General features: G+C 39.7%; 2 protein-coding genes across 2 annotated transcripts in view; one reads left to right on the top strand and one right to left on the bottom strand.

Moving 5' to 3' along the window:
* Window positions 1-13,191: 13,191 nt before the first annotated feature.
* On the bottom strand, window positions 13,192-21,521 carry LOC103059956 (methylsterol monooxygenase 1-like). Its single transcript, XM_088132580.1, has 5 exons — window positions 21,240-21,521; window positions 18,076-18,224; window positions 17,360-17,486; window positions 15,705-15,853; window positions 13,192-14,048 (listed from the first exon to the last, which is right to left on the bottom strand). The coding sequence occupies exons 1-5, from the start codon at window positions 21,495-21,497 to the stop codon at window positions 13,775-13,777; spliced, it is 957 nt and encodes a 318-aa protein (XP_087988706.1). The 5' UTR covers window positions 21,498-21,521; the 3' UTR covers window positions 13,192-13,774.
* Window positions 21,522-24,270: 2,749 nt separating this feature from the next.
* CPE (carboxypeptidase E) overlaps window positions 24,271-25,308 on the top strand; it is a 51,857-nt gene continuing 50,819 nt past the window's right edge. The window contains exon 1 of the mRNA XM_007437913.3: window positions 24,271-24,955. Coding sequence (XP_007437975.1) covers window positions 24,637-24,955 — 319 coding nt within the window. The 5' untranslated portion in view covers window positions 24,271-24,636. The remainder of the gene's footprint in view (window positions 24,956-25,308) is intronic.

Raw genomic sequence — 25,308 nt, 5'->3', positions numbered from 1 at the left:
AAGTAGACATGTTATGTGCATTTTTAGTTGTATTGGTCTATGACTGTAATAAACTTTTTATTATTATTATTATTATTATTATTATTATTATTATTAAATTGTAAATAATGCCACACTATGTAGTTCTATGTAAACCAGATGTTGCTTATAATGAATTCTGTTTTCCCGGAAAAAGGCAGGAACAGAGTGAAAGGATCACAGAGGCTTGCTTGACTCAATCATTTACGTTGTTTACTGTAGCTCACCTTTAGCAATGATTTCTCCCTAGAATTTTGGAGGGTGATAAAGAAGGATTGATACCTAAGCTATAGATAAAGGTGACCAGTAATCATTTGGCGGTATTTTTCTTACTACTGTGCCAAAAAACAACCATTTGGATTGTTAGTAGTCAGAGCTCGGAGACGTTTCATAGATCAAGAATAACATATAGTCATGTATTTTAAAATATTCAGGAAGAGAAAAATTTGGAATATACTAGTCGAAATTTCGAATTCTGGAATAAGATATAACTTTAGTACCGATATTCCCAAGAACATTAGCTATGGGTTTGTTACTTTTTCAAGAAGTTAAAAATGGGTATACAAACCTTTTGTGGATGGAAAGGTATTATTTTAATTCCTTTTTGGTCTCCAGGCACTACAGTGCATGTACAAGGTAATGATACTGTTTAATGGGAATGAGGGTTTTTTATTTTTGGGGGGGGGGGGCATTTTAAGTGTATCTGAGTGATTCACAAAAATTTACAAATTCCAACTACTTGGCAGTAGCAAGGGTCAACTGTTTCTTTTAACTATCTAAAATCTGAGTGATAAAGTGTGAGCCCTGTGGAATTCTGTTTTTAAAAATCAGTTCCTCAATGTAGTGACAAACTATGTTCAGAGGCACTGTCATTCCGTTCTTCAGTTTTTCCCCCCAATAATTTTATTGAAGATTATATTATCCAGATAAAACTAATGCAAACTACATAGTATAGAAATATATATTTTTAAAAAATTAAAAGAGTGAGGAAAAGAAAAAAAGAAAGAAAAAAGAGAAAAAGGAACCTCCCCCTTCATCCCCAGTAAGTATAACTGACATTAACAACTCATCAGTATCTCTTAAAATAAAACCAAACAATTCTTCATTTCATACCTCACCCCATTCTCTATAAACCCATCTCTAAAACCTCATCTCTCCATACTAATCAACAAAAGTTCATTAAGGGTTATTAGAAATAATAACATAAGTATTACAAACATATTTTTGGGCATATGTGCCAATAATTATATAGCCGAAATGGTAGTCCTTGCACGCATGTCGGAGGTAATGGCAGGAGCCATAGTGGAACTGTGGGCAAAAGTATCTGGGGACAAACACATTCTAAGGAGGAAGAATGGAGTACGCTGACAGTTAGGGAGGAAAGCTGAACTCCGTGTGGGAAAAAGCACTGGGAAGGTATGTTGCTAATTATCACCGTTTCCTGCACCTTCTAGTTCAAGGAAATAGACACCACTGAAGACAGGTGACTGTGCAGGTATTCACGCACAACACGCTCCCAACAATCTGGTTCTGTTGCTTGAACTGGGCCACTGCACCCCCCCATTGCTGCAGGACTAGAGGCTTGCCCAAAGATCACGTATGTGCCCTAATTCATAGATGAGTGGGGAAAATCTACATTAGGAGAGAACACCATTGGCCGAGTCTCATTTTTAAGCTTTTTGCCCTAAAACAATGACTGGAATTGTTATGCCATATTTTCTCATCGGAAAGACACTGACTCATATTCCATAACAGGAAATCTTATTGCTACATGAAGTATGTCTGAACTCATTATTTTTATCTGTAAAAGGCACATATTAAATGAAGGGTATTGAAATTACTTTCTATAAGGTGGACTCCATAGATGCAAGCATACATACACACAAGGTTAATACAAGAGGAAAAACTTCTCTTCACGCAAGCCTTTGAAAGTACAATGCAGAAGAGCATTTCCCCAAAATGGTAGCTGGCCAGATAAAACTCCATTTGGCATTTTATCACTATTATAGCTACAATATTCTGGGAAATGGAATTACTTTGTATTGGATTGCCACATTAACAATAATTCCTACTTTATTCCAGCAAATTGAATCCTATCTATTGGATTACTACATTAATAATATTTTAGGAAGGGGAAAAGGGCCAGTTTTCAAAGATTTAATACTGCGATGTACAACTTTAAAGGTCTAGTGTAATCTTGAAAGTTAGGTTTTGAAATATATTCAGCCCCCTTTTGGATCGTTTGCTAATATCAAATCATCGAACAATTTTTGTTTGCTTACCCTACAGCTTTAATTTCTCCATTGTAATTTATATTCTCTTTGATTTGAGCAATATGAAAAGGCTTCTCCAATGTTAAAAATAATATCACAATCCTCACAATTATTTTTAGAATTGAAGTTGCACTTGCCTGCGTATGTGTCGGCCTTGTTCAGAAGCTCTGTGCACGCATGCACACCAGCAAATGCCCGAATGCCCAAGCAGCTGACAGGATGAAGCTGTGTTTCCAGGAAATCACAGCCCCTTTCCTTTATATCCTGCAGCTGCAACAAACCATCCGCTGGGAGCAGTACCTGCAACAACCGGAACAAGAGCCTTCAATGTCATCAGCAAGAAAGGGAAGGAACATCCACCTCACCCTGATGCACAGGTTTAGGCGGGCAGAGACTCAATAACTGACGGGGGCCTGCATTCTAAAATCATGGAGTGATTTTGAAAGCCATTTCTAAGTGCAAGAAGGCCTGTATTTGGGTTAACTTCTTTTATAACTAACAGGTAAATCCACACTATGCCTCTACCTTAATTCTGCTAGATTCTAGCTTTAGAATCTGAGCTGGTTTCTAGGCTGCATTTTGAGAAATGAATCTTGGCTCAAGGGATTGGGATATATGTGATATCCACGCACATGGGCTTTGCTCCTCTGACATTTCTTCATTCCAGCAAGCCGGGAATCAGTCTAGGAAGTTGCTTGCATACCATACTTAAAACTTATCAAATAAGGTTAGGATTTGGAAGCCATGTTGAAGTTATAGTTCCAAATCTTACCTTGATCGGAATAATTCATTGTGCAGTGCTTGCAAAAACTGCAGTGGTTTTCGCAGGAACGCCCATTGCCACCTGAGAAACCAACTCAGCAACATTTTTTCCTAAAGCGTACCAAATGTACTGTATCTCTTAGTTGCTATATGAATTGCTTCAGGCTTCAGATGTTCCTTCAAAACTAGCGCGTCTTGTTGCACAATCATGAATTGTTCTCAATTTTCTCTACAGCACACAATAGTAGTTTATTATGGGATGTGAAGAGAATATAATTATGCATGGATCTAATGCTTGTGACCTACTGTCATACGAGGCCGAGAAGGTCCAATCTCACAGTTTGGCATGAGTGTGATACCTAAAATATAAGTCCCAACCCTCTACTGTTCTCACATTACCTAAATCATTTCAAAAATCTAGGGAAGGAATCTTTATCTTTTTAAATATGGCAGGGGGAGGGGAGAGAGGTAGGGGGAAGAACTCCCTTATTTATCTAGCCTCCCATTCAGAGTGCAGATCTTTTCTGCAATGTTTTCCTTCACCACAGCATTCTCACATATTCAATATGCATCATGATCACACTTTGCCCCAGTCACAGTATCCCGATATGGATCTCCTAGCCGAATGATGTGGTACTTTTAACTACCTGTAATTTTTGGCAGATTAGTCCGGTCGAGAGCCATGGCAAGCTAGATGTCCCTTTTTTGTAATGGTGCAGCATCGCAGTGGAGTCGGCAGCTGGATCAGGATCCGGCCCACTGATGTCTCCCCAGGTCTGGAAGGAGCCCACGTTTGCTTATCGATATAAGATGAAATATGGGAAGAAGAGATTGTTGTTGTTGTTGTTGTATTTTTAGAGAAAATAATAAGTTACTGTGTAAGGGAAGGGAAAGGAAATCGGTTACCTTGTTTAATGTTGTATATATTGTTATTTCCGGTAATTCTTAATGGACCTTTGCTGATTAAGATTGAATGATGAGGTTTTATTATTTACTAATAGATAAAAGATAAGGTATGGGATGATCTTTGGTGGAAATGTTAGAGAAGGTGATAAATTACTGAAATTGTACTTGTCTTGATGAAGGGGGAAGTCGTTTCTTTATATATTCTTTTTTCTGTATATACTTTTTTCTTTTTCCCCCTCCCCGTTTTTTCTTCTTTTCCCTTTGCATTTTTTATTCTCTTTTTTCTTTTTTCTTTTTTCTTTTTTTCTTAGTTTATATTAGTTTTTTATTTCTGTATTTTAAGCTTTAATAAAAATTATTATTAAAAAAAGAGAGAGATTGTCCAAGACTCCGCACAGCTGTTCCTCATGAATAAACAGCAGGAATCACTATTTCACAGTTCGTTCAGGGGTTCAGCAGCTGGGAGGCGAGGGAGGAACCATCTTCACTCAAAGTCATCAACGCAGCCTTTTTTTAAGGACGTTAAGCTTGACCGAGCCTCAGTTCTTAATCACTTTGGATTTGTGTTTTATTCTGTCACTTTAAAAGGATGAAGTCCCTTCAGAACAGAGAGTTATACCGCATTCACTAGGTGAGTTCCCTTCTGCTTGAAAAAGAATTTTAAAATATGATTTTTTTGTGGATTAAACAGCAAAAAGGTGTTTAGAATATGGATTTTAGAAAGTTTAGTAATGGATTAAGGGCTCAGATAGACTTGGAATTAGTTTTGGAAGAGCTCCTCCTGTGAGAAAGTGTTATTGTTTACCTTTTCTTCAGTCAAAACAAGATAATGGGATTTAAAAGTTGGACATTAAGGGGGAGCTAGAGGATAACAAGAGAATGGAAGGAACTATTCTAACAGTGAGCTGTTTGATGGAAAACTATGAGAATTTATGACAAATAGTCTTTGAAACTCTCGGGAATGATGGATAGATGGACAGTTAAAGATGCAGCGGAAGAAGGACAAGATACTCTGGGTAAGTTTGAAATTAATCTTAAAGTGGGTATAAATGTGGTAAATAATGAGAAGGATGCAGAAAAGGATGTACTGGACTTTCAAATGAAACAGGAAGATGCCTCAATGCCTAATGGAGATATACAGGTAGTCCTTGCTTAATGACCACAATTGGCAGCAGAATTTAGGTTGCTAAGTGATGTGGTCATTAAGTTTGGAATACCTGTACAATGATCAAACCTGAAAAGGGAGGGAGGGAGGGAGGGAGGGAGGGAGGAAGGAAGGAAGGAAGGAAGGAAGGAAGGAAGGAAGGAAGGAAGGAAGGAAGGAAGGATGGATTTATTTCTGGACGTACAAAAGAGATCTGTTGATGTTTTGAAAGATTTTCTGAGAAAGTGACAAAATAAAAGGACAAATTTGTCTTACTGGATGTACCAAAGAAACTTGCCAAAGTTTTGAAAGATTTTGGGGGGAAGGATAAAAAAAGATGTCAAGAAATCAAGCTGCAGGACTCTGAATTGATTAAGAATTAAGATCATTAAAAGTATAGGGAAGGAATAAAAGGATGGCTTATTCAGTCAAGAATACTCTTATCTAAGATCGATAATTAGTGATATCTGACAACCCTTACTGGACTTTTGGTGACAAAGAAAGAATGACAAGGATTTTGGATGTTGTTTTTAGCTAGGAGATGAGATATGGTATGAAGAGCGTATATGTTGTAATTGTACAGATGGCGATAAATTTACTTCAGTTGTACACACTTGTTGAAGTTGGGGGAAGTTACATCTTTTTTCTTCTGTTTCCTTTTTCACACTATTTTTTATTTTCTTTTTGTATTTTTGTACTTTGTAGCCTTTCTATTCTTTTTAACTGTGATCTCTAATCAATTCATTTTAAAGAATAGCTCTGGACAAATTAAAGAGTCAAATTATTTGCTTGCTTACCACAGAAATAAGCCAGCTTTAAGAAGTATCAAAAACATTTAAAAGATAAAAAGTTTAACTTCTGCTGACAGCTAAAAACTAGTTGGCTCAAAAATGTACATTCTTGAGAATCATAATGAATCAGGCATTTCTGAAGAAAAGAAATGGAAACCTGACAGCATGATAGTACGTATCATTACTTACTGTCTTGAAATTCAGTTGGGCTTATTCCCAGGTAAATTGATATGGGACTTTTCCAATAGCAAACGTTAGCTGAGAGGTATGATTTGTACAGTAATTTAACAGAGAGAGAGAAATTCCAGTCCTGAATCTTATTGAAAGTTATGTAGATGGAATTATATTCCTTTTATTACACTATATTCATTGTAATCACTTTCTGAAAAGCACTTGGAAGTACCAAAAGATGAGGTAATTCATCTTTGGCAATCTTTATTTGCAGTTCCAGACGCAATGTAAAGTTAAATCAAGCAAATGTTTAGGATCATGGTAGAGCAATGAGAAACCAATTTTCAGTTTTCCCTTGGGATGTGCGAACCTACTCTATTCTAATTCTGGAGTTCCTGGAGCTTCAGTCCCAATCATTTTATCAGAAGCTCTTATGCCCTCCAAAAGGGAGCAGTGCAGCCTCCACAGCAACCCTCCCTTGCTTACGTCAGACACCTTGACAGGGACTGAGAAGAAACGACCTTGCAATGAGGCTAGCATTAGTCAACCCAAACACAGCATGCTGAGACTGGTTGCAGGGTGGAGCAAGATTTGTTTTACCTCTATGATATTACCCCATGCTAATCTACGGTAGGACATAGCTTTGTTTTCTGAATCTGTGCATTGGGTCAGATGAGAGAACCAAGGGAGAGAGCTCTGGATTGGGCACCTGGTGGTCTCTCTAATGAGTTGCAATCTCTCATGCATATATCCAATGAGCAGCAATCCAGCTGTTGCCTTTGGAATGATATATCCTAGCTGTGATAAAGAGCCTCAGTGTCATGTGCTACTTTTGGAAAAGACCAGTTATTTAGCAAGCTTCAAAAGAACATACAGCTTGGAAGAAGTGTCCTATTTCCATTACCCCAGACCTACCACATATTTAGGCTATACATTTAAACATGCTTACTGGGAATTAAACTCAACTGAAGTCAATCTCCACATTGGAATTGGTCTTATGGAGGACAACACCATTCACTTTAAACAAATACAGTAACAGTTACATTTTAAGTGTTTTCCAACTCAGAAAGTCCCTTCCTTCCTTCCTTCCTTCCTTCCTTCCTTCCTTCCTTCCTTCCTTCCTTCCTTCCTTCCTTCCTTCCTTCCTTCCTTCCTTCCTTCCCTCTTCCTCCTTCATAAAAGAAGTGCTCCTTAGCTAAAAATAGCTGTAGCCAGAAGTCCTCTTAAAAGCTAGTACAAGGCATAATAGATATGAAATCAAGAAGACCAAGAGAGTAAATTCTAATTATACAGATCAGGATCCCAACAGATTCTAAGCAACCAGTTATTAAAAACCTAATAAGGTTGAGAAAGGAGTGGAAATATTAATTTTAGACTCGCTTGTTAACATAGATTTTACCTGGTGGGTGCTACTTGTTTGTTTGTTTGTATTGTTCTGAAGATGTGTTATTACTGAGCTAATTTTATGTTTTCATGTTCTACTTGAACTTGTAAACTACTGTCGACACTACATGCATGACACACCATGGCTACTTTTAGACAAGGTTTTGCACGATCACACTGCCTTATGAAGGATCCAGATGATGTCCTCTATTCATGAGCTGCCCTTGTTGCATAACATTTCCTCTGTCTAGTCTGCAGCCTCGTTCCAACCGAATTGAGTCTGCAACCTTTGGCCATTTTGGTTGGGAATCCTGGGAGTTGAAGTCTAAGTCAAGGACTTCTCCAGGATGGGGAAGGGACATGAGTGTTACCACCCGAAAGGCATTCTGCCCTTATTAACAGATCTTTTTCTTCTGAAAAGGAAAAGAGAGAAATCCAAGGCTGTTTCATCCAATCCATTCATAAAATCTGGTAGGTGAAAGGCAGTACTATTCTAAATTAAAGGCTCATCTGTAAACACCATCTGTATATGTGCTGCCAGCTAGACATGTATGCAGTCAGAGAACAAAAGTTTATTCTTGCTTCCAACCTTATAATGATGATGGCTATCAGCATTATGCAATAACTGAGCGAGTTCTTCCTACCTGAAGTTCCGAGCACACAAACAGATCCTTAAATTGGTTCATGGAGATGTAAATATAGGTAGTCCTTGCTTGACGACTGTTCATTTAATGACAATTCATAACTACAATGGCTTCAGAAAGGGTGCTTTATATGACCTATAAAGCAGTTCTGGCCAGCATAAAACATTGCGGCTTCCCCCCCCCCCCACTATCACATGGCCTCATTTCAGATATTTGGCAACAAGCTTGTATTTTTGAAGCACATTTTGAAGCACATGAACACATAATTTTAAAGCGCATGAACACATATGAGTGTTTCCCAAGATCACTGACTTTTATTCCGTCACATAGTACCAATTAGTGGTTCAAAACATCTGAACAGTAATGAGGCAGATGATTACACTCCCATTCTAATTGCAGATTAGAAGTGATTCAAAATGTTGGCCCGCTTTGAAGAGCCCTCGTGTTCTAACTCACACCACAGAGAATGCAGATTTGAAGGAAACAGGGGGGAGGTATGGCATCATTTCCCATTTACATGACTCAGGAATAGCTGACTAGGTGTGAAGCAACTGTTGCCGGAACCAACACTTTTTTCCCGAAACCCCAAATTCTCGTTGATCCATTTTTAAACAGACATACGTAAAATAATATAAAATAAAATAAAAAAATTACCATACCCAAGAACAAAAGGAAACAAAGTCAAGACTGTACCAACAACTTATGAGAGCCAGTCTGATCTAGTGGTTAAAGCACCAGGCTAGAAACCAGAAGACGGTGAGTTCGAGTCCTGCCTTAGGCGTGGAAAAATGGCTGGGTGACTTTGGGCCAGTCACTCTCCCTCAGCCCAACTCACCTCACAGGGTTGTTGTTGTGGGGAAAATAGGAGGAGGGAGGAGTAGTGTATTGGTATGTTTGCTGCCTTGAATTGTACGTGAAAAAGAAAGGCGGGATAAAAATATTAAAAAAAAGAAAAAAAAAGTTTGTCTTGTATGTTTAGATTTAGCTGCCTGAATATGTACTCCTGCCAGCACTTCTGTTAGAGAAATTCTACTTACAATAAATTTGAAAGTAGGTTGTAATTTTCTAGGTTTAAAGCACTGAATCTCTCTACAATGGCATATATTGATAGGTTCTTTTTCTGCTGTTATTCCCAACATTATTGTGAACCTTAGTTGGCCTTAGCTCACATTAGCTGGCAACTGAAATGATGGTTCCTCACTGGGCTATCTTTAGAGTTGCCTCAGCATTTATTTTGCTGAAGTTCTTTCTCAGGCTTCATAAAGTTTAGGCATTTCCCCAGCATGCTCAGATCTCCCTTCTTTACAGACATAGGTGCTGCTGTGTGCTACAGAGGTAATGCCTTTCAGAACCTAATGCAGTGCTGGAAATGTGAAGAGTGATAATGCTGATGATTACAGTATAGCCTGAGTCAACAGTATGGCAACTGTGGATGGCACGAGGAGACTAAATCTGAAGAAGTATCTGCCTGGCTTCTCACTGCCCTGTTTTAAAATAAAAGAGTCCTGCATCTTCCGAAATATTGAAACCTTTTGGTGGTCTCACGATGGATTTCTCAAGATGGTTGTGATTTCACTTCATGCAGTTTCTGGATGGACTGGTTAATTGTGCAATGGCGTGTAGGTCTGAACCTTCATCAAAGCAAAACTCTGTCCCTCATATTCTTAAAAAGTCATCACACTTATGAATAAATGAACTGTGTCTTTGTTTCTTATCCCGACACATTGACAGGTATTCCCTTTCTCGTCTCCTTTTTTTTTTTTTTTGCTTTACTTAAGGGGATAAGTAAATATATCGGATCAAAGAAGCAGGCCATAAAAATGGAGTGAACGCTCATGAAAAACTCATGGCTGCATAGATCTTCCTGCTCAAAATAATAGCAAGTAAGTGTAGGTATTGCACATCTAAAGAAGGTATAGTATTTTGAATGAAAAGACCCTCGGAAGATATTCATAATAGGAATGGGGGCACTTTCCTTCCCAGAGGCTTCCAAGGTCTTGTTTTCCCCCCAGAAGGGAAAAAAATGCCCAAGATTTTTGGTGATTTTGTGATTTCAGGAATGGTAGATACACTTTTGGTTTAGCTCAGGGTGTTACCTTAGGCATTGACTGCTGATGTATAGAGCTACAAGTGCTTTAGCGTTTCTGGCAATATTTTAATTCTTATATTGGACACCTGTCTTTGGGAGGACACAAGGTTTACATTCTTACCTTTATTTAAGTTCTAGAGCAGTCCAAGTTTTGATCTAAGAAAAAACAAACAAACATCACCAAAAACGTTGCTCTCTTGGTCTGGGCAGCAACCGTGGTTGTTAGATGGATTTGGAAATTCTTAACAAATGATGCAGTCAATTAGTATGGAGTGAATGGCTAAGGCAGTAATGTTGCTTCCATGTAGCACCTGACCCAACTTTTCTTAATGACATTTTTGTCAGCAGACAATCACGTTAACTGATCATGAGTTTGCCCTAGTTGTCCATAAAGCTAGATCCTCCCTTGTGCTCTTTAGCCTGCAGAGAAATATATATATATATATATTCCTTCCTGGGTAGCAAGGCTCCATCTCTTCTGTCAAAGCAGGAGAAGTAGACTCATCGTGGTAAGGATTTTGTTTTTGTCTTCCCTATGATAGCCTATCTGGGTTAGGGACCCGGTTCTTATCTGCAAGTTTTCCACCAGTTCTGCTCTTGGCAATATGGCCAGAATCAGAGGGCACTAGCAGAAGCATAATTATCAGATCCTTGAAGATGTGGTTAGGAGAGATTTGGAAAGAAACTGGGTAATTCCTCATTTTAATTAACGTGGATGGAATTTTACAGACATCAATTTAAGTATAATTCTGAAGACATCCCTGAGTTTGGAAGCCACCCCACCTCAGCTAAAGACACTTGAGAACCTGAGATACACAGCAGCAGATTTAAGGAAATTGCTGCTTTCTTAAATGAGTCCCATCTGTAGATGTTCACTGAATTATTTTGGATAGCAAGCATAATTTGAACTGCTTGTAAGTCACGTAAACCACCTATATTGCGCTCAAAGACCAGTACAAAATAAAACTAGATGCTATAGAACTGGTTACCTATAAAAAAGAACAACTAGTAAAATTAACTGGCATATCAATCACTCACCTATGCATTTGGCATACAGGTAGTCCTAGCCTAATGGTCATTCATTCAGTGACCATTCGAAATTATGACAGCACTGAAAAAAATGGACTTTTGCCCTGTGCCTGAACATATGGTTGTTGCAAAGCCTCTGTGGTCACATGATCGAAATTCAGGCACTTCGCAGCCTGCCCACACTTATGACTACAGGGTGGCTGCAACTCCCCCCACCCACCTATCTCCCGCCCCATCTATGCCTTTTGGCTGCCCTGCGCAGTGGCACTTGGGGCGAGTTGCAGTGTCCCTGCTGTCATAAGTGGTGCAGGGGCCGGGCTGGGTGGCTGAGGATCCCAGGGGAAGCTGTGGCTTTGTGCCGCAATGGAGCACCCCCCTACTTGCACGTGGCCTGCGTTGGGTATCCCATGTCCTCTCCCACTCGCCCTGAGGTACCCCCATGCTCCTTACCTGGGACTCTCCTTAAGGGCCTGCAATTCTCACTTAAGAATAGCAGCCAGGAGAGCCAGGATTGCAGTCGCTAAGTGAACTGGTCACGTGACGTCTCATAACTAGCACATTGTTTAGCTACCTAAATTCTGATTCTGCTTCTGGTAGTTAACTAAGGATTACCTGTATGACGTAGCAGAATTTAACTACCTTTATAGTGTCATGGATATCTGAGAGTAAAAAATTCAAGTAAAATTGATCAGAATGACTAGGAAATTTGTGTCAATGGGGAGTTATCAGCTCCGGCCGTGTACCAGCATAAAAGGGCCAATACAATAAAATGTGGGTGACGATTTCTAACTGCAGCACGATGGCCATCAAATCAAACCAAGGAAAAGGCCCTCTTATATTTAGGGAATGTAATCTGACTTCGGTATCTAGCAGGTCTGTGGAGGTGAAGAAGATGTTTGGAGTATGTTCTTGAGAAGAGATGCCAGACCTAATTGGACATCAATGTCTTTAATCTGCGGCCTCAACGTTACTGTTGCACGCTTCTACCTAAATGTGCAGGGCTGGGTTTCTGGTTGTAAGGTGTAGTGACACAGAGGGATTCATCTCTGTGGAGTACATTGGGCTGATTCTCCTATCTACCTGATTAAACAGAAACAAAATAAAAAACACAATACAAATTACATAAAACAAAAATAAAGCCTAAAAGTGTGTGTGGGGAGAGAGATAAGGAGGCTTGCAGTGGCATCCTGCCATCTTGGGAAAAAAATCTGTAAGAATAAACAAACACATGTAGTTTAAAACCTTAAGGCAACTCTTGAAAGGAAATGCAGTTCCCCAACCAATCCTGTTGTACTCAAATTTAGATTTTCCTTCATTTGATTTCATTTGTGTAAATAAAACATTTTCCCCTAGAAGCCCCTTCTAGACGTATACTGTGTTAAACTGTAAATCACTTTTATTAGTAGGAAAGCAAAACAAGCTTTGAGGGAACATCAGAAGTGGAAAAGGCTGGCACTTACACACTGCTCACTGCCTCAAAGCTGCACAACTTCATTGTCTGTACTCCGCCTAATCTGTACAGCAGATGTAGATGACTTGAGGGGAAATTCTGTGGCTCTCTAAAGCTAGAGTCCAGATTAAGCAGGTTCTACATATTCAGCCTTTTCCATCCTAGGTCAGGAAGCCCAAGAAGTATCCAATATAATCTAAGGAAAGTTGCTGCAGTTCCACCATGAACTTATCGAGAGAGAGTTTTGACTGTATGTGACAGACTGGAAGTTGTACATCATCATCTACGGTCTCCACTGCTGAATTTCAGTGGCCTCATTCCCTAATTATCAGCAGCTGCCATTGCGTAGTGGCAGAGAACAAAGTGGTTGCTGTGGACATGGTGCTTTTTCAGTCCACGATTACTGTAACTTCCGAGAAAGCTGGTATAGATATAGATGCTCAATGTTTAAGAATACACACCTGCAACTATTACTCAGAAATCGTTACTGGGTTTATTTTGCTTGAATAGTTATAAAAAGGAACCAGGAAATAATAGCCCAGACCTCAATATCATTTTATTTGCTGTAGAGAAAGCTTGAGAAAAATCAGCCGCCACCCATAAGACAAACTATCTTAAAAATCACACCAGTCATTCACAGTTATGTACAAAACAGATTACAATAACATTCATTAAAACCAAGTAAAAATATTCTTTCTAGCAAATTAAGATGTTTTCTTCAATCTACCTTTTAACATCTAATTAGGAAATGGGATTCCCACAAGAGTTTTATTTAGTGATCCCAATGTGGCTGATCTTTTTAAACTTTAGGGTTGGCATTAATCAAAAGCAAAACAAAAACAAAAACAAAAAAGAACCCCAACCCCCCCCCCACCGTCATTTTATTTTTAAGGTACATCTTTTTTTTGTTTTTTTTACATAGTTTCAAGTAAATGGTCATATTTAATCTTTTCTTAAATATATAATGTATCTGATTTATGTACAGGATAGAAAAAGGACGATCATTTGGGAAATGCATCAATGAATGTTTTTTTCCTACTGGATACCCAAGCTTGATTGTTTGTTAAAAGCTGTATTTTGCTTTGATCTGCAACATGTGTTATGTTTTCCAGTTTTAATCAAAAGTAAGATGGGAGCCATTTGCCTCTTGGATGCTCCAAATACTGTTGCAAATGGGAGATTTATTCCATCTTCTTTTCTCTGTGTGTTCTTGTTTCTTCCCTTTCTCTGTGTGAGTCCTATATTGCGAATCGGTACCAAAGAGTTTATCCCACCATGTGAACGTTGAGGAGTAATTGCCAATGAAGTTCATATGATGGAAGTCATGAAAGCAAGCCCCAGCGTAAAAAGGCAACAAATGTAAAGGATTCAGAGGAATATCATAGCCACTAAAAAGAAAAATAATTGAATGCACAATTAAAGATTTGAAGCCATTTCTCACATTTATGTACAGTATTTATAAATCAAATTTATACACCCCCCCATCTCACAGTATAAGTTACTCTAGGCAACTTACAAATAAAAGCCATAAAAACAGTAAGAACCTCAGGAATAACCCTCAGTTCCCGTTGAAACCCCACCAGATCCATCAGTCGCCAGAGGCAGACCAATCAAATAGGTCCTACCTCTCTGCAGAGGGGGGCAGCATAAGAGAATCTCAGGTCACCAGAGTGTGATCTGACCACAACAGAGGGGACAAAGCTATCTCCCGCCTCAGATCACTTCAGATGAATTCTAAAATTCATCTGCTTTTCTTATATTTCTTATTTCTGTACTAGTCCATTAAATAAATGTCACATATTCCAGAAAAATTAGGTGCCTATTCAAAGACTGTCACCATTATAACAGGCAGAGGAGTAAAATATTGAATTCACTTCTCTTCAACTCTGGGAAGAGGTACGGAACATATGATTACAATTTACTATGTGGTGATTATGCTCCATACACATTCGCAGCCCAGTCAAGTATGAGTTTTTCTCATTCTTACTCATTTTCTCCCATAGTATCTGCCCAGCCAATCTGATCTGGCAGGGTTGGCGTGCTTCAAGTTCCATGGATTAAACTTTGCCATCTATCGGGACCCCAGCACAGTGCCTTCTCTGCACCAGCACCTGCCCTCTGGAAAGAGGTTCCCCCCAAGATTTGAATGGCCCCACCCTACCGGTGTCTCAAAGAGCCCTGAAGTCCTGTCGCTTCACCCAGGTCTTTGGCCAGTGTGACTGAGCCCCCTTTTCTTTTTTTTCTTTCTTTCTTCCCACCCAGGTTTGTTTTCTGTGCCATCTTTGCTCTCTTTTGCTTTCTTTTTAACAATTTGTAAACAGCCCAGGGCTGCTGGGAGTCAGGCGGTATATAAATTTATTACTGATGGTTACACAGTTAACCAGATATTTAGACTGAATGTGGCTTTTTAATCCACCTATCGGGTCCTTTCCAAGCCCTGGGATAATATTATATCTTATGATTATTCAATTTCACTGCAAAAATATATATTCTTGAAGCTGCTGCTGAAATTGATGAGGCTATGCAATTGTCCTGAATGCAGGAGGTACTGACTATATTCAATTAAAGCAGCGAGAACCTTCATGTCCAAAGAATATCTGAAAAATTTACAGGCTTCTCAGTGAGAAGTTAGTGACTCTTTCTTCAAATAGTTATGTGCAAACCAATCCTAACAATATTTAATCAAATGCAGAATCACTAATTTCAATTAAAACTTACTTCCAGGTAACTATGCATAGGATTATCAGCCTTCTATGAGGATTCCTAAAAAAAGATCATTTACAGGGAGTTCTTAATAGTTACACCTTAAGGACTGATTTAAAAAGAATTATCTTTTTAAATTATCTATACATTATTTGGTATGTGTATGTATGTACATATGTGTATATATGTATGTATATGTGTGTGTGTGTGTGTACACAATATACATACAAACAGGCATATACATGTACGCACAAACATTCACCCACGAACACAGAGGATAAAATCTAATAATTTTAAATTTGTGTATGTGAGCACAAAGAATCATAACTAAGTTAGATTACCTGTCAATTGTCTCAATCAAACGATAAATTAACCATGCCCACAGCAAAATCAGGTGATTGCAGAAGACGATTATTCCAATGAAAAATCCACCTCCAAGAATTAAAGTTTCTAGAGGATGTGTATATTCAGCTTGCATCCCAAATGGTGCCTGAGGAAAAGTGTATGTATGTATGTATGTATGTATGTATGTATGTATGTGTATATATATATATATATATATATATATATATATATATAAATAAAAAAGTTTAGGTGTATGTATGGGTGTATCCATACTGAGGAGGAAAATATTTTATATCTATACTTCAATAAGACCATATTGTTCCAGGAGATTTTTTTCCCTCATACGCTAACCTTGGACTCTTTCAGGAAATGCGGAACTGAATAAATTGAATTCATTTCTAAATGGAAGAATATTTGCTACTGTTAACTCCAGAAAGTTCCTTAAGGCAGTGGGTGCTATAGAACCGTGGATACTGTATGAGTTAAAGGCACGCGAAGAAGAGTCTACAGATCAGCAAACTTATATAATGTGTATTCAGTGAAGTTTTCTGTGACATTTTAAAAAGGTCATGCTAAAGAGGTTGCTTGAAACTAAATTCTTACTCTTTATTTCAGAGACACAAATCAGTTATTCAAGGAAAGCTGACAATATAAAAATGTTTCACAGTGTAATTTTTTGAAAAGATGAAATGTAAGATGGAACTTGGAGAGAGGATTGATCTTAATGGTCTGATTCTGCAAAAATCCTCTGACTATCTCCACTTAAAGGATGAAAGGCATCAAGTGATGGAAAAGATTTTTCTTGAGAGCCTGTGGAGTTGTTGCTCGGCAGTCTTGTCAATATTAGTCTAGTGGACAGATATAGAGGTCATAAATATAAAGAATAGAACAGAACAGAATAAGGCATATGTAAAATATATAAAATATAGTGCAGATTATTACGTTTGCAGTTTACATGACACTCATTACACACTCAGGCAAAACTTTCTGAAGTTATCAAAAATCCTCTCAGATTGCAATTTGCTTGATTTGAGGCTACTACCACTACAGAAGGAAAGATATGCCCATCTTGTGAAACTGCATCTGACCTTCAATTATATTACAATGTATGATGAACCAAGGCTGGTTAAGATGTATCACTGCCGTTTCAAAGGCAGCGCAACTGAACACGAACCAATATAGCCCGTATTGTTGGGGCAGTGCCAGGAAGGCTAACATTCATCATGAGGTACAGTTGGTAAAGGATGCTAAGAAGAAAAAGAGCTCTGTGTTCTTGATAAAGAAAAGAGACAATATACTTCTTGCTTAATAACAGGTTAGCTAAGAAAAATACTAATAGGTAAGAAAGAAAAAAAGTGTTGGTTTACTGCAATATTTAAGTTAAAACTCTTCCCCTTCTCTTGGAGATCACTCTGGCCTGATACAAAAAGGGCAACAGTAAGGAAATCATATCAATAAATAATACATTTTCCAGTTTCTTCTCCCTATTTCCTAAAATATTAACTAACACATGCCCATTGCAGCAAAATTTTAAGGTTGCAATCATACACAAAAGCAGGTCCCAATGAGCTTCATGGAACTTTCTTTCTGGTAAGTGTGTATATGATTATAGCTTAACTATGTAATCCAAGAAAATTAAGGCAATACATACAGTAAATTCATGATGTACTTTGTGGATGTATTTATATATTCTCTTATAATGAAGGAGTCGATGCAGGAAATAATGCCAGGTATCCTCAATTGCAGCACATCCCAAACACTGGGCAAGTATCACAAACCTTTAAAAGAAAATTAGTTCTGGAGATACTCGCAGATTAGTACAACCTATCCGGAGACCAAGACTAGAAACCAGAGACATTTAACTCACGCAGAACTTTTATTCAGTTTTTTTTCCTCTTGGGGTAACAAGCACAGCAAAGTAAATCATTGCTCAAGCAAGACAGGAAACATAGGAGTTACACATGGTATAGTTTACATTAGGTTTAACATAACTCTTAGGATTCGGTTCACATCGTGCATAACGGAAACCCGTTATAACCTATTCCATTTTCATTTGTTTTCTAGAACAAATAAAGAAATCACAAAATTTGCACAACGTTGCCACAATTTAACAGACAATTAGGAATAACACACACTGCCTCCCTGCAACTAGTCTGTTAAATTAAGGCTTCACTCTCTTGCCATTGTATTTTTAATCAGCTTGAATCTACTAAACCAGAGAGTAGAAAGCATTTTGGGTCAGAACGTCTAGAAATTTCTCCCAAAACCCAGTCCTTCATCAGCATAGTACTTACATTTTTTTTAATCTGTGAAAATACGTATTTTAACAAACAAATTAATAGTGAAAAACAACTGGATATTACTTACCATCTTGGCATGCTTTCCCAGTCATAGGGAATATTAAAATATTCTGTGAAATAATAGGTACCACATATCAGAGGCAGCTGAATAACCCAGTGATTGAACATAAGTTGTTTGAAACATTTCCATTGTCCTTCACGTGTTTCTGGTCTATCCTATAACAGCAGCAAAGAAAGAAAAAATAATTAAACAATGCATATTAGAAATTAATTACATCTTTCCCACAGGCCTCTGTTCCCAACTACATGATATCAATATCACAAAACATGTATCGCAACATAGGTTTTGCACTTCTGTACTTGTGTTACAATGTCTCCTACATGTGAAGGGTGGAGGATGCACGTTTTCTCCTTGCCCCCACCCCACATGCCTATGTTCGTTCCAGTTACCGAGACGAGAGAATTACTGCCCATTCATAGGGTTCTCTTAAAAGTGCAATGCTAGGCATGTTTCCTTAGGAGTTTAACTGCCACTGTGGTCAGTGGGACTTTCTCCATGGTAAATATGCACAGGACTGCAGCAAAGCAAGTTGCTTCACTTGGGTTCCATATATTACCCTGCAAAATGTAATAAAACCGCTATAATACATATCTGTGTGTGTGTGTGTGTGTGCATGTGTGTATAAATAAAACATTACTGAATCCTTCCACAATTCCAGGTGGAAAAAAGCCATTAGGCACTGAAGGATGACAAGGGAGCTAAAGAGGAAGGAGACTGAAGCCTCTCTGAAGAAATAACAGTGGATAGCCATCCCAAATAAACTAACAGTTTAGAAGAATCCTCCACTGGTATTTTGTGTATAGTGCATTCTTGAAATGAGGCAGTTTGGGTATGAGTAAGTGAACCATTTTTTTTTTTAAATCAGGGAAATGCTCCCTGATTTTATTTGTTCTTGGCTGAGACATAGGCTAATAATTTTAGGTGAGATTTCTTGTAATGCACTTTAATCAATACAAGTATTAGTGACTGTTCAACAAATAACTCATACAATATATTCCACCAACAAGTCTAGTTAAAGCTCTGGTTTCAGTAAAGTCTTCTGTGGGCAAGAACAATGTATGTGTCTGCTTTCACTCAGAAAAAGGACTGCCCACCGTTCAAGATGTACAGTACAGACTTTTCTTCTCTTTCTGCATCAAATATTGTCTGATTTGTAGCCACATTGGCGAGAGCTTTTTCAACAGTGACTGACTCCAAGCCTGACAGAAAAGCTCTTTGTTCTCATTATTTTTTAAAAAGTTACATTTCACTCAACTGCCAATTCCTTGGGTGTAACTACTGAAGTTTAGCATTTCTTGTATGGAATGCTTCAACTTTCACATATTATTTTGTGCTTTACTGTTGTATGTTATCTAAGACACATCTTTGAATAGATCATTATAGTTAAGTGTAGCCAAATAATAGGTTAGTAGGTAAATTTAATTTAATTTAATTTAAGGACCAGAGTTTCAAGTCTGTTTTGATCATGGCTTTCAACAGTTCCAGCCAGAATTGAGATTGGATGCTAACTTTTCGCAAAAGAATCAACAGACACAATTTTGACATTAGGATGCAAAAACAAGGACAAAGTAATGTCAGAGCATTTTCATCTTCAAGGACACTCTGTGGCAGTCCTCAAATTGACTATTTTGAGCAAGAGGTTGCTGAAGCGACATACAGCTAAAGGTTTCAGGCAATCACAGAAAGTCTCAACAAACACAATGGCTTTTTAACACACTATTATTGTTTAATCGTAATTTAATTTAAATGTAATCTGCATCTGGATAACCACCATCTTTCCCCTTGCTTCACCCTTCCTCACCCCAATTTAAATGCTACATAAATCTAGTCACTCTATGCATCTAACGAAATGAGTTTTCAATGACATTTGCAAGACAGAAAAAAGAGCTATGAGACTCCTTCTGATATTTTACCAACAGAGACTAACACAGCTCTCCTCCTGCAGAGGAGGAGCACCACAAGAAGTACTATGTTCAGCCAGGTAGAACTCAAACCTTACCAAAACATTGAAACAGGAACAAACATTTTTCTAACCAGATTAAAACAACATGGCATCATACATATTCTATTATCTATATACTACACAGATTAGTCAAAATAATGCCATATTCTCTCCAAGAAACTCTTCAACTATCTGGTCACCATCCTTTACCACAAACAAAGGTTAATCACCAATGTCATCTCTACCCTAAAATTTAAACCAGACCAGGACTTTGCCAGGACAAGGTGACAAACCTACAGAATACAACTCTTTTCCTACAGGAAACCTACAGATTGCAAAACATGCCTACATGCTTCCAGTTCATCAGCAAATCTGTCATCTATAGCCAGGCTCTACACTACAACTATATGTGTTCAGACCAACTTGACACAGATTCTCAATTGATGGAACTAAACCAAGCATTCAGGAGACTGAACTACCATCCAAGAAAATGAATAGAGAAATCAATAGGGTCAGATCAATTCCTGGGGAGGAGCTATTAAAAGATAGACAACAGAAACAGAAAAACAGAACACCACCTTTGTTGCAGCCCAAACCACTCACCCATTATTAACTACAGCCCATATTGGGTAATATTTTGCACCAACAAAATCATGACAGGCCACAAGAAATACACACATAAGATTAGAGGTATCGTCACATGGTCTTCCTATAATGTGACTCATGCCATCATCTGCCAGTAATGTCCCTCTGGACTTTACATAGGGCAAACTTTGCACAAAAGAATCAATGGACAGAAATTTGATATCACGACTCAAAACAAGAACAAAATAGTATCATAGCATTTCAACCTCCCAGGACATTCTATGGCAGATCTCAAAGTGCCAGTTTTGGAAAAACAGGACTTTAAATCCATCACTGAACGAGAGGTTACTGAACTTGCGTATATCAAAAGTTTCAGCAATCTCAGTGAGAAACGCAGAGTTTTTTTAACCCCTACAAATGCTAACTGATAGGTACAGCCTAACTAACCTGTTTTGCCCTCTCTTCCCCTGCCTCAGCCCAATTTAAATCCTACATTAGTCTGATGAACTGAGTGGCAAATCATGAAAGTTTATCCATTTTGATAAGATTGGTTAGTCAGATAAGGTGCTACCAAACTCCTCGTGATCTTTTGCCACTATAGTCTAACAGGGCTCTCCTCCTACAATGTCAAATTCTATCTTACCTGTTGTATTTTATATTGTTGCATGTAAGGTATAAACTGAAATAGAAATCCAGGTAAGCATATTAAAAAATAAAAAAGCTCATAAGCGAGAAACAACCCCACAGTTGCAATCTGAAACTTAGTGTAGTTATTCAGCATACAGGTCCAAGCATTTTTAAATGGTTGTTGTAGCGGATTCTCAGGCAGCAAAGAGTCTATGTATTCTGCAGCAAGGTAGGCAGAATGCAGTATTTCAAAACTATCGTTATTTGCCATCATCCAGTTCTGGCACACCACACCGATAGCTTCTCAACAGAGTTTCTATGAATCTGTAAAATGTCAAATTATTGAGAGAACTCAGTAAATGAAAAGACTTTAAAAAAACCCAGCAGTACAATATTAATCTTTTATCCTATAAAACAACTCTTCAGGCAGCATATATACCCAATCAGATTTGTGATGGTTACAACTTATATTTGCAGATAAGTATGTTTCGACAGTGTTTTCATCTATATCTCATGTAAAAATTCCAAAAAGAATGAGATTCATAATTGTCCTCATTCTCAGGATATGAACATGATTTGCATTTGAGTATGGTGCCAGATCAGGTGCCTGTAAAGCACAATTTTTACACATCTAGGAGCCAAAAAGTTTTACAGGACCAATTGTAATGGATCACTATGTGTTTACAAATTACTGATGGAATACGATGGTGGTTTCACATGGAGCCAAGATAAAAGTAATTGGCTACCTCATGGAAATGATTTTTATCCAGACTTGTTTTAATTTATGTCATTGTTTAATATAGTCACTTACCAGTGAAAGTATTTTGGATGAGGTAATGTGGTATCGCAGCAGACGTCCCTACTTGTTGCTTCCAGAAGTGTTGCAATACAATTCTAATCGCTCACCCCTACAGCTAAAGAAGATCAGCAGGCTGGGGAAGCTTTGTTTGTAATATTTGAACAAACAAACCTTGCCCAGCAACAAAGGGCTGGGAAACACAGATTTTAATCTTCACTAAGCAATTTTAAAACATTTGCCCATGTAATTTACTGCTACGCTGGATTTTTGTGAAAATGACGTGGGGGACAAATACATTGCCTTGAGTGCCTTAGAGAAAAGGCCAGGACCAAATTACCTCATTCAGATGTTTCCCCATCTTGCCACTCCAGGCAAAAACTATGAGTAATATCCTGCCCTGTCCTTGGAGGGAAAAGTACCTTTCCATTATCCACTCATCTGCAACAAACAAATTAATCCCCCTCCCCGGAATTCAGAAACCTCAGTTAATATGCTAACAGTTAACGTATGTTAACGTATGTTAACATGCTAACGTGCCGAAAGGAAAGGCTTCAACGGCGCCTGTTCCTGCAATTCCGTCCTCCGTACGATGAGAACGGCTGATTATGCCGCGTTAAAAAACGGGGAGAGGCGCAGATCAACAAAGCCACGGACTCGCACTAAAGCGATGCCTGCTTCACTTACCCAGCAAAGGCCAGCTCTCTCCGCAGAGATCCCCGCAAAAAAGCCGCAGATTCGTCCTCAGCGGGGGCTCTTCAATGATACTGTCTTGAAAGCCGAAAGGCTGCGCTGCTCTGATTGGCTAAAACGGGACGAAGCGTCACGATCAGGCTTGCGTTCGCCGGACAACACAGACAACACCTTCCTATTGGAGGAAGGAATGAAGATGGGCAGAATTCTACGGACAGCCTATAGTGAGGGTCACTTGACCAACGTCGATAGGCGGCATGCTATAGGGTGGGAAGGTACCATGGAAACCGCAAAAGCGTTCCTCCTTTCTGTTCTTTCGCTTAAATGAAATCGATATTTGGTGGAAGCGGGCTAAGGGACGCAGGCTTCCACGCCAATCCTGTCGTACAATCTTCCATTCAGAAGACATAGTGAATGCAATAAAACGCATAGCTCAGGCTATCTGGGCAAACGAAGCATGTCGCTTTTCTAATGGAGAGCAAACGAGGGCTCAGTATTGCTCTTAGTACTACCGGATCTGGGCTGGAAAAGTGGCACCAAAGACTCACAAACTGGAGAAACTGGGTTTTGCAACCCAGATATGGTCAATCAATTATTGGGTCTTACTGGCCAGGTTCTTACGCCTTTGCTCCTTGAATTGGGTTTTATTCAATTAACTCAATGCCTAGATCATCTTGTGTCATATTTTCAAGGGTGTGTTTTTTTTTTTTTTTTTTTAAGGGCTCCTCAGGTAATATTGACCAACCTGTTTTACTATCTGTTTTGGTTGACTGCATTTAGTTGACATTTCTCAGAATGTAAACCTGCAACTTCTTTGTGCCGTGTTTTAACAACAGGTTGGTCCTCGCTTAATGGAAGTACAAGAATGCCCCCTCTCCCCCAAATACCGTTAACACCTAGCTTCTCAGCACATTTTTTCAGTCTTAAGGGGTACAGCCCTTCAGCGCAGTAGTCCAACGCTCCAAACACCATACTTAGGTATTACAAATCATGTACCAGAAACAAATTCTAGATCTGCCTCTCAGGATTTCTCTGTCATGACAGTCCATTTAACTTTTATATCCTAATGATTATGGCCTGGAGTGGAATCCAAAGTATATGGTGGGAGAGAAGGATTCAGCTCTCCTATGTTCACAGTACCTACTTTTGCTAGCAATATGTAGTTTTTAAGATGGAAATGGCTTTGAATATCTTATTGAAGAACTGACTACAAATGTCAAAAAAACCCTCCACCACGTAAAAGAAAACAAAGGGCCTTTGTATATGTGGAAACAACTGAGTGATGTGGCATGATAAGCACCATACCTCTGGTTGGGGCATAAGTCTTGGCAGGCAAGAGCCATCTTGGGCCTGCACGGGATGCCTTTTGACGGCTATCCAATTTGCAGGCATTTGGATTAGAGAGTTCTGCCAGGCCCTCTGAAGCCAACCTGCTTCCTTACGTCCTCCAAACGTTAAACAGCCTCCACTCCTATACAGTACGTTTCTCAGCGGCACCATAATTGGCACCAGAAAGAGAACGAGTTCGCGATGGCGTCGCCTCGGCGGGCCTCGTTCAAGCCTGAAGAGCGTCTAGGAAAGGGACGCGCTCAGCAAGACAAGCGCCCCGGACACCCACGCGGCTCCTCGATCTACAGTGCGTGACAGAACGTCCCCTCAGCATCCCCTGCGCGGAAGTGGTACATCCTGCGTCTCCCCTGGGCTCTGGAGCGAGTAGTACAGCCTGCAGGACTAGCGCTTCTGACTCTGCCGCCCTTCCTGAATGGAGCAGGTTTAGCCCAGACGACCAGCAGGACAGCACGCCCGAGCTCAGCTTGCGTCGCTACGGCAAACCCCGGCGAGGCGAGGCGAGGCGAGGCGGCTGGCTGGTCGGGCAGAAGGCAGGCACGGTCCGCCTCTTCCTCCCCGGGGCTGCAGTTGAGGCATGGCCGGGCGAGGTCGGGTTTGGCCATTGCTGCTGGCGCTCTGCGCCTTGCCCAGCAATTTCTGTCTGCAGGATACTGAAGCGGACGAGCCTGAGGCGCCGGCAGCGGCCGGCGGAGGGGCAAACAGGCGGCGGCGCCTGAGCCAGGAGGACGGCATCTCCTTCGAGTACCACCGCTACCCGGAGCTGCGGGAAGCGCTGGTGTCGGTGTGGCTGCAGTGTCCGTCCATCAGTAGGATCTACACTGTGGGCCGGAGCTTCGAGGGCAGGGAGTTGCTGGTCATCGAGATCTCCGACAATCCTGGCGAGCATGAGCCTGGTAAGGCGGGAGGGCGTCTCAGACCCAGCCGCTGCCATGCCCGGCTAGCCAGCCCCTGGGCGGCAGCGGGACTGGGTGATAATCCCAGCAGCGGTTAGAGGGAAAGATGGAGCGGGGTGGCGAGGGAAGATCGGGGCTTCCTCCGTTCTCCTTGTGTCATCGCAGGAGGCAAGCGTTGTCGAGGCGGTATTTATATCCCCGTGAACCAGTTTAAGGATCTGTTCGTGTGCTCGGACTTCATGTAGGAAGAACTCGCTCAGTTATCGCATAATGCCGATAGCCATCATCATCATAACTTTGGCAGCAGTAATGTATTTTTGTGCTCTGACCGCATACATGTCTAGCTAGCAGCA

The sequence above is a fragment of the Python bivittatus genome, unplaced genomic scaffold, assembly GCF_059951505.1.
Source record: "Python bivittatus isolate LINGU-HERP-01145 unplaced genomic scaffold, Pbiv_v1 ctg000070_np1212, whole genome shotgun sequence".
NCBI classification, from domain to species: Eukaryota; Metazoa; Chordata; class Lepidosauria; order Squamata; family Pythonidae; genus Python; species Python bivittatus.
The sequence above is the reverse complement of the archived record's forward strand: the minus strand, read 5'-3'. Positions and strand labels throughout refer to the sequence as shown.